Source organism: Saccostrea cucullata, unplaced genomic scaffold, assembly GCF_032062105.1.
Source record: "Saccostrea cucullata isolate Sc308-1 unplaced genomic scaffold, CSIRO_AGI_Scuc_v1 ctg37, whole genome shotgun sequence".
Taxonomy (NCBI): Eukaryota; Metazoa; Mollusca; class Bivalvia; order Ostreida; family Ostreidae; genus Saccostrea; species Saccostrea cuccullata.
The window spans coordinates 759,642-771,706 of NW_026938868.1; the positions used below are offsets into that span (position 1 = coordinate 759,642).

A 12,065-nucleotide genomic window follows, 5' to 3' on the forward strand; every position below is an offset into this window, starting at 1 on the left:
TCAATAAAATATGTTCAAAACAAACAACCAAGGACAAACATGGCATATCAGTATTTTCTCCTTTCTTTACAAAATTTATCACAATTCGAAAACATAAAAATATCACAACTCAAGAGAAAGATAGATTAAAATATTTGAAATGAAGTTTGGCGACATTGAAAGCTTTAGCTATATATGAGAACGTACAAAGCAGTTTGTGAATGTAAGGACACGATCAGTTACAGACAACTTCTTGGCACAAAAAGAGTAAAAAATAACATCCTTGCATGTACAGATTCGTCAAAAGAGTACTAGTAACTTGTGTGAAAAATTGAAGTCTTTTGAGGCTCGTGAATTGTGTGCATTCTAATATAAACAGTAATTTACACAGCCCTTGGTGTTTTGGATTCAATACTAGTTATGTGACCCCCATGTACGTGCACATAGAGGCTTAATTAGGTCATCAATACCTAAACTCATTACATTGTAACACCGTGACATCCATTTAAGTGAAAACGATTAAGCTTTAATTAAAACCCATTTAACGCAATGTTCCATTAAAGATTACAATAGTCAGAGAAAGACAAATTTGTGACCGGGAAATGAATAACAATGAGGCTTTTTAGCACTTAAATATATCAAAGTCAAATCATCCCATATTTAAAAAAAAACATAGTTTACCAATGGCCCTATTTAAAAGATATAGATATAAGTCGATTTTTTGAAGTACTTAATGTATGTGTCCTCTCGTTGATGGATTGATTATTCGAAATTTTTTTTTTAAGGTTACAAATTCCCAATTTGTCTTTCATTGAAATCAAGTGATAAAGTACCAAATGCAATTATTTTTCTAAAATACCTTTTTTTTATGGAAAAAATAAATAAATACTGTACACTGTGGAAAAATATGCCAAAACGCGTTTATATATATTTTCAGTATACAGTATCGTTAAGGTTGATGTACGTTAAATATCATATTACTGATGGTATTTTTCAATTTAATAACTTTCAGTGATATTATTATTACTGATGGTATGCTTTAATTAAGATAAGTTTCAATGATAGAAGAGCTTTCTGCTTTAGAAGTGTCCTTGAAACACGGTTAAAAAAGTTGAAAAAGGGAGGTAGTTTTCATAAGAAATACGGCGGAAAGTTTTCACGGAGTATATTTATTCTTTGACTATAACAACAAGCAAACCAAGATTTAAATGATATCTATTTTATTGTATATATCTATTTTATATTAAATTTTATTCCGTTTAAAATTAACATTATTGTATATGAGGGAGGAAATCCAATCGAGTTGAGATGGAGAGTCCCACACCGCGTCGTGATAAAATTGAGAAGCTAAACTAGTTAAGTTATTGCTAGTGCTAGACTACTAGTGAAGTAGCATGAAGAGGAGGGTCGTATATGTAAGAATTCACTTGAGTTGCATTATCATAGCATGCTATAACTATAGAAATGCTTTAAAAAATACGCATTTAATTAAAACTTGAAAAAGATGAATACGAGGATGGACCTACAAAAGTGGTTATTAAGTAGCATTAACATTTTAAGATCGGTAATCGTAAGTAACTCAAGCCTGGTTTCATTTATGGAAAAAGTCAAATAAAAACAAATAGACCTATCAATGCGAAACAGCTGACTAGAAAAAAATATAACAAGTGACATTCGATCACTGTGGACCCAAATACATGATACCAATGAACATAATGGACAGCATTATGACTATGAAAAGATAAGCTCGGAACAGAAAGATGTCTAAAATCTTTGCAATCTCCTGCCACGAGAGATCCTCCTTCTTCTCCACATTACTATCAACACTGGTTTTCTTTGAATCCATTTCTACGTCCATAGATTTAACATTGATTACAGATATGGAAGAGTTACTCCTCCCGCAGCAATTTGTGTTACTTTTCCAGCAGACGATCTTGGAAATAATTCTTGTTATATTTTGCAGATAATTTGGTATTTCTTCCTCATCAGATGTAAAATTAATGTCTATAATGTGTATGGTCAGAAGCACGGATATCACTCCAGTTCCGAGCATCAGCAGCAAGTATACCGCTAAAATAAAAATCAGATAGTTAGCAATTAATGCTATACAGAAAAGGTAAAATCTGTGTGTTTCCCTTGTTTAGGCATCACGCCCCATGGTGGGGTGAGACATATGGAAATATTGAACAGTATTCAAGATCAAAAGTCCATAAAACAATGCAAAATAGGAGCAGAGCAAACATGAATCTCAAAACATCAGAGTTAGGATCAGGTACCATGGAGGAGTGAGCATCCCCTGTGTACCGGTCACACCCGCTATGTGCTCCTTGTAATGATCGGGAAATTACGGAAAAATCTGTCGTCAGTTCAGTGGATAAATATGGGACTAACAATTAGTGTGAAAAAGGTCAGTCAGCATTTGACTCACTGATAAATTGTATTTGCTGACAAGGCCATTGTATCGACCATAGAACTTACGAAATGCTGACTTTCAAACGAGACATCATAATACAAAGTCATTTTTCTGAACTTCCAGGATACAAGCTGTATAAATATTATAATTATTGAATCTGTATCTGACACTTTATTATTTTTTTATCTTTGAAAACAGAAATTCCAATTCCAGGTGGATAATTGTGGTAATAGCCAAAAAAAAAGGTGAGTCGGGGTAAACTGACCTCTGATCTTGGTTTCAGGGGTTAGTGCTTTGTTTGGCCTGATCTCGATTTGCATCGTTTATAACATTTATCATTGAATTGATCAATGTCTGTTGTCTTCAGTTTTTTATGCCTTGTCATATTTGAAAAAAAATAATTTATTTTAATACTCACATAAGTAAGATATCGTTGTTGATGTTGTAGGGATATTGTCTGAAACCAAAGTCAGGTAGACGGCAAACGCTAATAAAACCGTAAGGCAGTACCCGAGCTTCTCTCCAGCATCAACTGGAAGTTTGAATACGTAGCAGCTCATGAATGCAAGTAAGAACATCGGGATGATGGTTGTCATCAAGTGATACGATGACCGACGTTGGAAAGTGAAAGTAAATGTGAGTGTAGAGTACGTCAACAAATCACGTGATGTGGTACTAACTTCACTTGAACTGGATACATAGGCCCATTCACCATTCTCCTGATAAGCAGTAAGAACTATAGGGACTTTTCCGAGTCGTAGTTCTACTTCTGTTTGAATATAACCCCTGGTTGTTAAAATAATGGAACATGTCTGCTTGTCAAAGGGATAGAAGGTCGTGTCAATGTCACATGATGTCTCGTAGATATTTCCAGGGAACCATGTGACCAATCCACTCTTGTCGATCCTCATTGGAAGGGTTTTGTCGCTAATAATACCCAGGTCATTAATGCTGAAAATATTAGGGTTTTTTTACTATGCAAGAAAATATGACTCATCATGGCTAAAAAAATTGTTGTCTTGACATAAAAAATAGGAAGAAAGTCTTTACAATCAACCCACCCCCGAAATTGATAATTAATACGAAACAATTCGATGGGCCATAACTCATGTGAATCACATGGTCCTGCTATTAAAGGGATTTTTCCGTCTTAATTTGAGGAGTTATAAACTAAGCTGAACGTGAACGGGCATAACATAAGGATGATTCATGGCCATGCTCTGCTGGGGGATGAAATAAATAGAGATAACGAACAACATTCAAGCTCAAAAGTCCAATTAACAATACAAATAGGAGCAGAGAAAACAAGGACCTCCGAAACATCAGAGGTGGGATCAGGTGCCATGTCAGCATCCCCTGCCGACTGCTCACACATGTTATATACACATGTAAGAAATTGAACCCCAGAACCATGATTTTAGCTAACTTTAATCTGCATCATAACGAAGGATTTCACATACAATGTAGGTTTCAATTTTCCCCGATCATATGTTGTTTAAGAAGATTTTTAAGACTTCCATATTATTTTGCCTTTTTTAGTATCTCATTTTCAAGACCTTTTTTTAATTAAAAAAACTATACCCTTTATCCAAAGAAACTTTCTTCAAGACTGATATTGGTATTCAGGCAATCTGATTAAAATCAGATCCTTTGATCCGCTCACATAGATCGATACACAAGGATCTGAAGAAACCCCATTCAGGGTCATCTTCTGGTGACCTTTCTAATGAAAATATTCATTAAAATTTTGACCAATTAGAGATCGTATTTAAATGACGTTCGGGAAAATTAACGTAGAAGTGAAAGTAGCTGTGGAGAAAATATTATCGTTTACTACCAAACAAAGAGTTAAAATCAAGTCAAAAGCAAGTACTTATCATATTTCTGTACAGAAAAGACTTAAGTTGTTCTCTTGGCAGGCTATGGAAACTAGGTTACGATTTTCCTTTCGTGTGTCATCGGGGCTTTTACTTCTGTAACTGAATCCGAAATACTTCTAAATTCTTGGAAGTGAACGTTTGATTGGATAATTGAGAGGTCACTAGGAGATGACCCTGAATGGGGTTTTTTCAGATCCTTGTGTAGCGATTTATGTGAGTGGATCATAGGAATGATTTTAATCAGATTGGGTCTTCAGGTTCAGGAAAAGAAGTCAAAAATTTTAAAAGATAGTAGACGCAGAGAAATATAGACTATAAATAGCTACATGTGATTAGAAAAGTTCAATTGAACCTTTGAGTCAAAGGATTTTAAAAGATGATGCAGACAATCAAAATTTTGGTCTCTAAAATTGAGTAAATATCAACTGTTCTGACAATACTCTATTAAATATTGATATTTGTTATTTGATATTTTATACTTACGAATTTTCCACAACTAAAGGAGGTGTGAATAACACCGTTTCCGTGCTGTATATTCTCTCTATGTGGGAGGAGTAAGCTGGCTTTGAAGTCCATGTTAACCGGGTATCGGCCCAAGCCTAAAAATAACACAAGGAGGGAATTTTAAAAAAAAAATACGGAGTCTTAATAAACTTTTCACTACTTGCTAGAGCTCTTGTAGTCTTTAGTATTTATCATAACAGGTTAAGCATATTAGTTAATAATCGTCAAATTAATGGTTTGAAATGTGAAGCAAACTTACAAAAGTAAAGTACGCCACAGTTGACATAGTTTGATCTCTTGTGTTCTGAAAAAAAGAAAAAAAAAAAGCCTTACTGCCAAATATATTTTGTCTTAATTTTATCAACAGAAACTGCCGAGAATCTATCAAAAGAAATAAAATTTATTAATTTAAAAATCTTTTTGTTCAAAGACAAACAATCTGATGAAACAAGAATATCAGCAGTAAGTTCTATAATTGACACAATGGCCTTGTCATCTAATTCAATCTACATGTATCATTAAGTCAAAAACTGACTGAGTTTTTCATAGAAATTCTTTGGCCATTATTTACACACTGTATTGTCGACAGATTTTTGTTGTTGTTATTTTTCGTTCATGACAAGGAGCACACGGCGGGTGTGGCGGTCGGAAAGGGGTGCTCACTCCTCAATGGTACCTGATTCCACCTCTGATGTTTGAATACTGTTCGATTTCTCCATATATTTAATTAATCTAGAGAAAATTTTAATTATAAGAAACTTAAAATCACAAAAAACCTAAATAATTTTTGGGGTCTCTCAATGGATAATCCTTCAGATATCCAATGAATACATGTAGAATGATTTTGCAAATTAGAACTAATTGTTAGGTTTGACAATAGGTTAGACAATTCCTCTCTCAGAGTCATTACTAAAATGTGAATAAAATACGAGTGATGTGCAATGCGAACTAGGCATTGATGGCTATTTCCATGGTTCTTTTTTCAATATAAAAAAGAACTCTGAAGCATTTTGTATATCATTCTCTTCCTGAGAAAGACAGCGACTTGCTTTTATGGTGTGATTAGTTATTCAGTGAATCCAGAGACGAGAAAACTGTTCTTAATATGTTTTTTAAAGCCCAGAATATTTTTGTATAAATTTTGTTTAAATAGTCTGTTTTGTTTACAAGTTTATTTTTTGTTTTATAAATAATCCAATTAATAAATTACATCCCTATCTAGCCAATAGGTTGTAGAACATTTATGCTACTTGACATTGAATAAATAAGGTTTTCCTTTGATTTGGGTCATTTTATCGAACATTTCCAATTTCCTATAGTCAAGATACTGGTACACAGTTATGAAGATAAATACATTATTCGCAAATAATGTACAATTATAACATGCTGGTTAGACAAATGCAGGATAATATCGCTTAAACTAATAATATCGACCAAGGGCGAGGTCATTTGCTCTTTGTTAGTGTGATAAAATCACACAAGCATATTACGATTGCTTTTTATAGTCTATTCTATATAAATTAATTTTCATAATAAAGCTTAATTTCAATATCGCTTTTTTCTTTTTTTTTGTCGGTAAAAAATCATTTAAAAAATTGCTCTCAAATTATTTTGTAACATGTTCATTCTGAGGTGGAAATGAAAAATAGATTATTTCAGTATTTGTATCTCTTCTTTGAAATTCAGTTTGTTTTTTGAGTCTGAAAATTTGTATAAGCACAAAATTTGGTTTGTTGAGCATTTAGAGGTCCATGTTTGCTCCACTTCCAAATTCTATTGTTTTAATAGACCTATGACCCTGACTACGCTTTATATTTACATATACTACATATACTAGTAATATGTGTATTATAAAGTAAAACTTACAATGTCTTTTAGTGACAGTAATTTGACGTTACAGGTGACAAAGGTTTTCTGAATTGGTCTGGCGTCCTTGTTATAGCCATTGAATATCTCATTCCGTAAACTGGTCTCTAACGAGTGGGAGTAAAGACCAAACACCATAGGAGCTAAAATACAAATTAAAAAAACAATAAAGAAAACAAATAAAAATTTATATGAATAGATTTTTTAATGTAGTTATTTATTTCAAAACTCCCTCTTTGAAGAGTGGGGCTTCTAAGTTTTGGGGAAATGTTACACCGGTGTAACCTCCCATCCCCTCTTCATAAAATTATTCTCATTTTGTGTAATAGCAAAAAAGTATTTTTATGCGCCCGGATCGATAGATCCAGGGCGTATATTGTTTTTGACCTGTCTGTTTGTCTGTTTATCTGTTTGTCTGTCTGTTGTCAACTTTAACATTCACCATAACTTACGAACCATAAAAGATAGAGACTTCATATTTGATATGCATACTGCACTAATTAAGTTCTCTCAAATGACATCAAGGTCAATGACCTTGTACCTTGACCGTGACCTATATGCTAAAAATAGCTTTTTCGACTTTTTGCCAAAACTTTTGAACCATAGGAGATAGGGACTTCATATTTGGTATGCGTACTTCACTAATCAAGTTCTTTCAAATGACATCAAGGTCATTCACCTTGTGACCTTGACTATGACCTATATGCTGAAAATAGTTTTATTTTAACTTTTTGCCATAACTTTTGAACCATAGGAGATAGGGACTTCATATTTGGTATGCGTACTCCACTAATAAAGTTTTTTCAAATGACATCAAGGTCATTCACCTTGTGGCCTTCACTGTGACCTATATGCTAAAAATAGCTTTTTCGACTTCTTGTCGTAACTTTTGAACCATAGGAGATAGGGACTTCATATTTGGTATGCATACTCCACTAATAAAGTTCTTTCAAATAACACCAAAGTCAATGACCTTGTGACCTTGAACGTGACCTATATGCTAAAAATAGCTTTTTTGAACTTTATTGCTGCCGGGCGCATAGTGTTTCACAAACACATCTTGTTTTTCTTGTGTTTTTCTTTTGACATATTTCAAACATTTAATATTGATAAAAATATACAATAATGTTGACAATGCCCGTAATTGGTCAATATTGAAGGTTTTTCATGTATCTACGAGATACGAATATTATTAGAACCCATGTATCATAATCAGATTTCTGTTTTATACGATTGAATAAATGTAGGTCAAAAAATAAGACTGCTCCTGTAAGAAATACTTTCGTTTTAAAATAGTTTGACCCCTTTCAGTTTATTTATAAATTGAATTAAACGAAAATGATAATTTCATTTATTGACTTGATAATAAACCTCTTTATCTGACTTTTTAAATGAAAAGATTGATTATCTTATTTAAGTAAATGAAAATAAAATCTAAAGTAGATATATTCAAATATATTTGTACTTACCTAAATCTGCAATGAAAAATAATATCAATAAATTCATTTCCTTAGAAAAGCAGAAAAAATCCTAAAATTTGTATGAAAAAACTGTTTTTCCTTTATGACACGTTAATTCACAAAAGTATTTAAATGCCGTTTTCTTTACTTTCCCATCCAATCCCTATAAAGGGATAGAAACGTCTCCGGCCGCAACAGACAAATGTTTTGTCAAATTTGTTTAACAGATAAATTTCAATCTGACTGTAGGTTAAAGATATTCTGTGAATTTATTTCAACAAAATTTTGACAACAGAGGTTTAATTTTTGAAGTATTGTACTCTTCTCTGGTCACTCAAGCTATAACAATGTCTCGGTTTCTTAAAAATTCGAAGGTTCAAGGAGAATGGTGAAGAATGTTTTATGTGTGACTGTGTAGCTCTGAAAGGAAAATATGGAACTTGTGTAATTCTCAGATTTTTATGTAAAACAGCTTATTCCAAATTTCAAAAAGTAGAAGAGAATCACACTAAACTTGAAACTTTTGGGTCTTGCGTGCATTCGGAAACAAAAATATCACATTAAGCTTAATATTTCTACACAGATATATAATAATAATTTGATAAGAAGAAAGGCGACACAACAGAAATTAAAAATCTGTTACTTTTTTTTTTTCAATCTGACCTTTATAAAAAATTAATACTCTGTAATCTAGGATTTAAAAGAGCGATTATGGGTTTTACATACTTTAGCAAACCATGCATTTAAATGTGAAGAGTAGATTAGTTTGATTGAAAGGAACCACTTAGCAAACAGAAAATCAGTAACTTTCCCGTGGTCACTGTAACTGTTATATTAAGTTAGAAGCCCATTGACATTTGACTGACCTGAGTATAGCTCAGTTGCTTGGATAAAAGAAAAGAAATCAAAGTTTCAACGACGCCAAAGTCACTCAGATATAGCAATGAGTTATACCATAAATGGTTAATTTTTAAGTCACGCAAATAAACATTTCTAAAACAATTTGGGTATATTTCGAATTGCTCCAACAAGTTCTGGTTTTAATTTCCGTTGTATTCGCCACACTATAAAAGTCTATTATCGACGCGTTACAAAAAGTGTTTGTATAATCTTTGAACATCATAAGTTGAAAGCAGAAATTGTTTTTGAACACTGGTTTTTGTAATTTATATCAATTTTGCGAATCTATACCTGTTTTTCATTACTTGTCAAAGTGTTGATTTTAATTTATTTGTTTATTCAAAATAAACTTCTTTTAAAATTTTCACATATATTTATATATGTTTTGTTAGACAATTCAGCTACACTTACAATAGAAATACATGTACTTTTGGATTTACCTAAGGATTCAAATGAAAATCCAGTTAAATAAGCTTTAGTAAAAATATTGATAAATGAAAGGCTCACGGACTTTAAGTTCTACCTTGATTGAAGAATTATGTAATTTTTTCCCCATTCTGGTGAAAACTAAGTATATCCCAACCTACCGGTAGTCAAAAGGATTATGAAATGCCAAAATTGAATTTGCATGACATGAAAACATTTTCATAGTTCTTAGACGATTTTCATCGATTGTTTAAAAGTTTTTTTTTTAGAATATCCGCTCCTCAACCAAGAAGGATAACCTTTAAAACTGTAAAATTAATAATTTCTTAAATAGAGCTTGAAATAGAAGTCATTATGTTCAACAATTTTTCTCACCTGATCTGAATAGCTTTTTTGATAACATTGTGTCTCCTTGTCCGTTCGTCTGTGAACTTTTGACATTTTCGATTTTTTCTCCAAAACCACTTGAGCAATTACACCTAAACAGGTACGATAAATTAAAGTCTAGTCTTTTTCATATCACCAACAGCTGCTTTTACAATAAAAATGGAACTCGTAAATTTACAAGTTTACCTTGCCATTGGTCATTTGCAAAATTGTTAAAAAACATTCTGATTGTATTCTGAAGTTGACATCAAATCATGCTTGAGTTTTAGATTGACAATATCTATGTGCTTTTGGAGACCAGGTCTTCCAACAATTGCGCTCCGTTATTAGCAGACCTAATTTTGTGTTTAAATGAAGTAGACTTTGTGCAAAATCTTAAACGTGAAAAGAAAACACTTGCTGTGGCCATCAACGCAACATTTAGATATATTGACGATGTATTGTCAATTAACAATGGCAACTTACATTCTTATGTCGATACAATATATCTCGGTGAGCTTGAAATAAAGGATACCACTGTTTCAATACACTTTGAAAAATTACGCACTTTGAATTTTTTTTCAAAGTGCGTTAAGTTTAGGATCAAGTTATCGCGCTTTGAAAAAGTGCGTTAATATCGAATATTAACGCACTTTTTAAAAAAAAAAGTGCACGACTTAAAGTATTCAATGTTTTTGCACATTTTAGATATTATAAAAAATTATTTGAACCTGGTTGAGTAACTTTTTGTTGATGACGTCACTTCAGGAAGTGTGAAATAGACGTTTCACATGTGACCCTTAGGGGTACGGGAAATGCGACAAAATGGAGTTCCAAGTTTGTATCCTGATTAAAAATAATTTTCCAATAAAACATAACGGTCTTTTTATAATTATTTGATAAGTTTTTAGAAGTAAAAATTTTTTCTTATTCCTGTGCAAGATAATTGCTTTTATTTTACAGTTATTTGGGTAGGGAAGATTACGAAATCGGTTTAGGATCCTTAAGCTTCTACCTGTCTTTTCTTCCTCATTCTCAACGAGGATAGATCAATTCATCTGTTTTTCGAAAGAAATATACGGAAAAATGCTGTTTATTACTAAAATCTAAGTCTGAAATTTTTTTAGTTAAAATATATTTTTTCAAAGTGCGTTAAGTGCCTCCATAGTAAAAATGTTGATGTACACTTTTAACACACTTAAAACGAATTTTTCAAAGAGCGTTAATGTTGTCCCAAATTTGACGCACTTTGAAAAAATTTTTCCAAGTGCGTTGTTTTTGTCCAAATTTTAACGCATTTTGAAATTTTTTTTAAAAGTGCGTTGCCTCATACCACAATCTATTGGAGAAATAATTGTTATTTTTGAACTTAATATTGCAGTGCGTAATGTTTTTAATTAATATTATTTTTACAACTCTTTTCTAGTAGATTTTAATGAAATTGAAAAAAAATATGTTTTATGGTTGACGTTTTTACTCTTCCACGACATTTAATGGGTTTTATTCAAAAACATATATTTTTTAATAAACAGATAACAAAAATATGCGAATTTTGTATTGTGCCTCATATCACAGGCGTCTGACACATCTGTTTCATATTTGGATATTTTACTTGAAAAGGACGTTATTAGCAATCTGTAAAGTAATACCCAAGCTCTATGATAAGCGTGATGACAAACTTTTTAATAGTCAACTTCCCTTACTTATGCAGCAATATTAATATACCTCCATCACCTGCATACGAGGTCTACATATCACACGGAAGAGCATGCTCTACGTATGAGGAAGTTCTAAAACGAGGTAAATTACTGACAAACAAGCTGATGAACAGACTATTAACAGTCCCGTTTCAAGCCATCATTTCGTAAGTTCTATTGTCGATACAATGACCTTGTCAGCAAATAAAAGAAATACGCACGCTAACTCTAGATTCCCGCCAACATTTTGGAATCATTTAATATAAATAGCAATCTGGCCATAAAATCTTTGTTTAATACAAAGAACAGTTGAATGGTAATTGATGAATTGTCTTTTAAAATACAAGCGCTAAACAGTATATTATCCATGATTCCAGCTTTTGAAAAAAGGGGGGTAGACGATATTTTCCACTGAAATCGGAGTTTTCAAGCATCACCATATTTTGAAATAGTCTTGGATATGACTAAATGTTTCTTATATCTTTCTTATGTTTTAGGCAAATAAGTTAAACATATTAAATATATCAATAAAATATAATGTTTCAGTTGTAAATCGCTTTGAAATTGGTGGAAA

The 12,065-nt window shown here is 32.1% G+C and overlaps 1 protein-coding gene across 1 annotated transcript; it reads right to left on the minus strand.

Moving 5' to 3' along the window:
- Positions 1-1,393: 1,393 nt before the first annotated feature.
- LOC134251588 (acetylcholine receptor subunit beta-like) lies at positions 1,394-5,075 on the minus strand. Its single transcript, XM_062733988.1, has 4 exons — positions 5,036-5,075; positions 4,756-4,871; positions 2,811-3,343; positions 1,394-2,049 (listed from the first exon to the last, which is right to left on the minus strand). The coding sequence occupies exons 1-4, from the start codon at positions 5,060-5,062 to the stop codon at positions 1,658-1,660; spliced, it is 1,068 nt and encodes a 355-aa protein (XP_062589972.1). The 5' UTR covers positions 5,063-5,075; the 3' UTR covers positions 1,394-1,657.
- Positions 5,076-12,065: the final 6,990 nt, after the last annotated feature.

Excerpts from the sequence above, each read along its gene's own strand:
- LOC134251588 (XM_062733988.1), bottom strand. The coding sequence starts at position 5,062 with ATGTCAACTGTGGCGTACTTTACTTTT. Across the intron at positions 3,344-4,755 it reads CCTTTAGTTGTGGAAAATTC|CATTAATGACCTGGGTATTA; the intron begins GTAAGTATAAAA and ends TAATATTTTCAG. Across the intron at positions 2,050-2,810 it reads AACAACGATATCTTACTTAT|CGGTATACTTGCTGCTGATG; the intron begins GTGAGTATTAAA and ends TTTTTATTTTAG.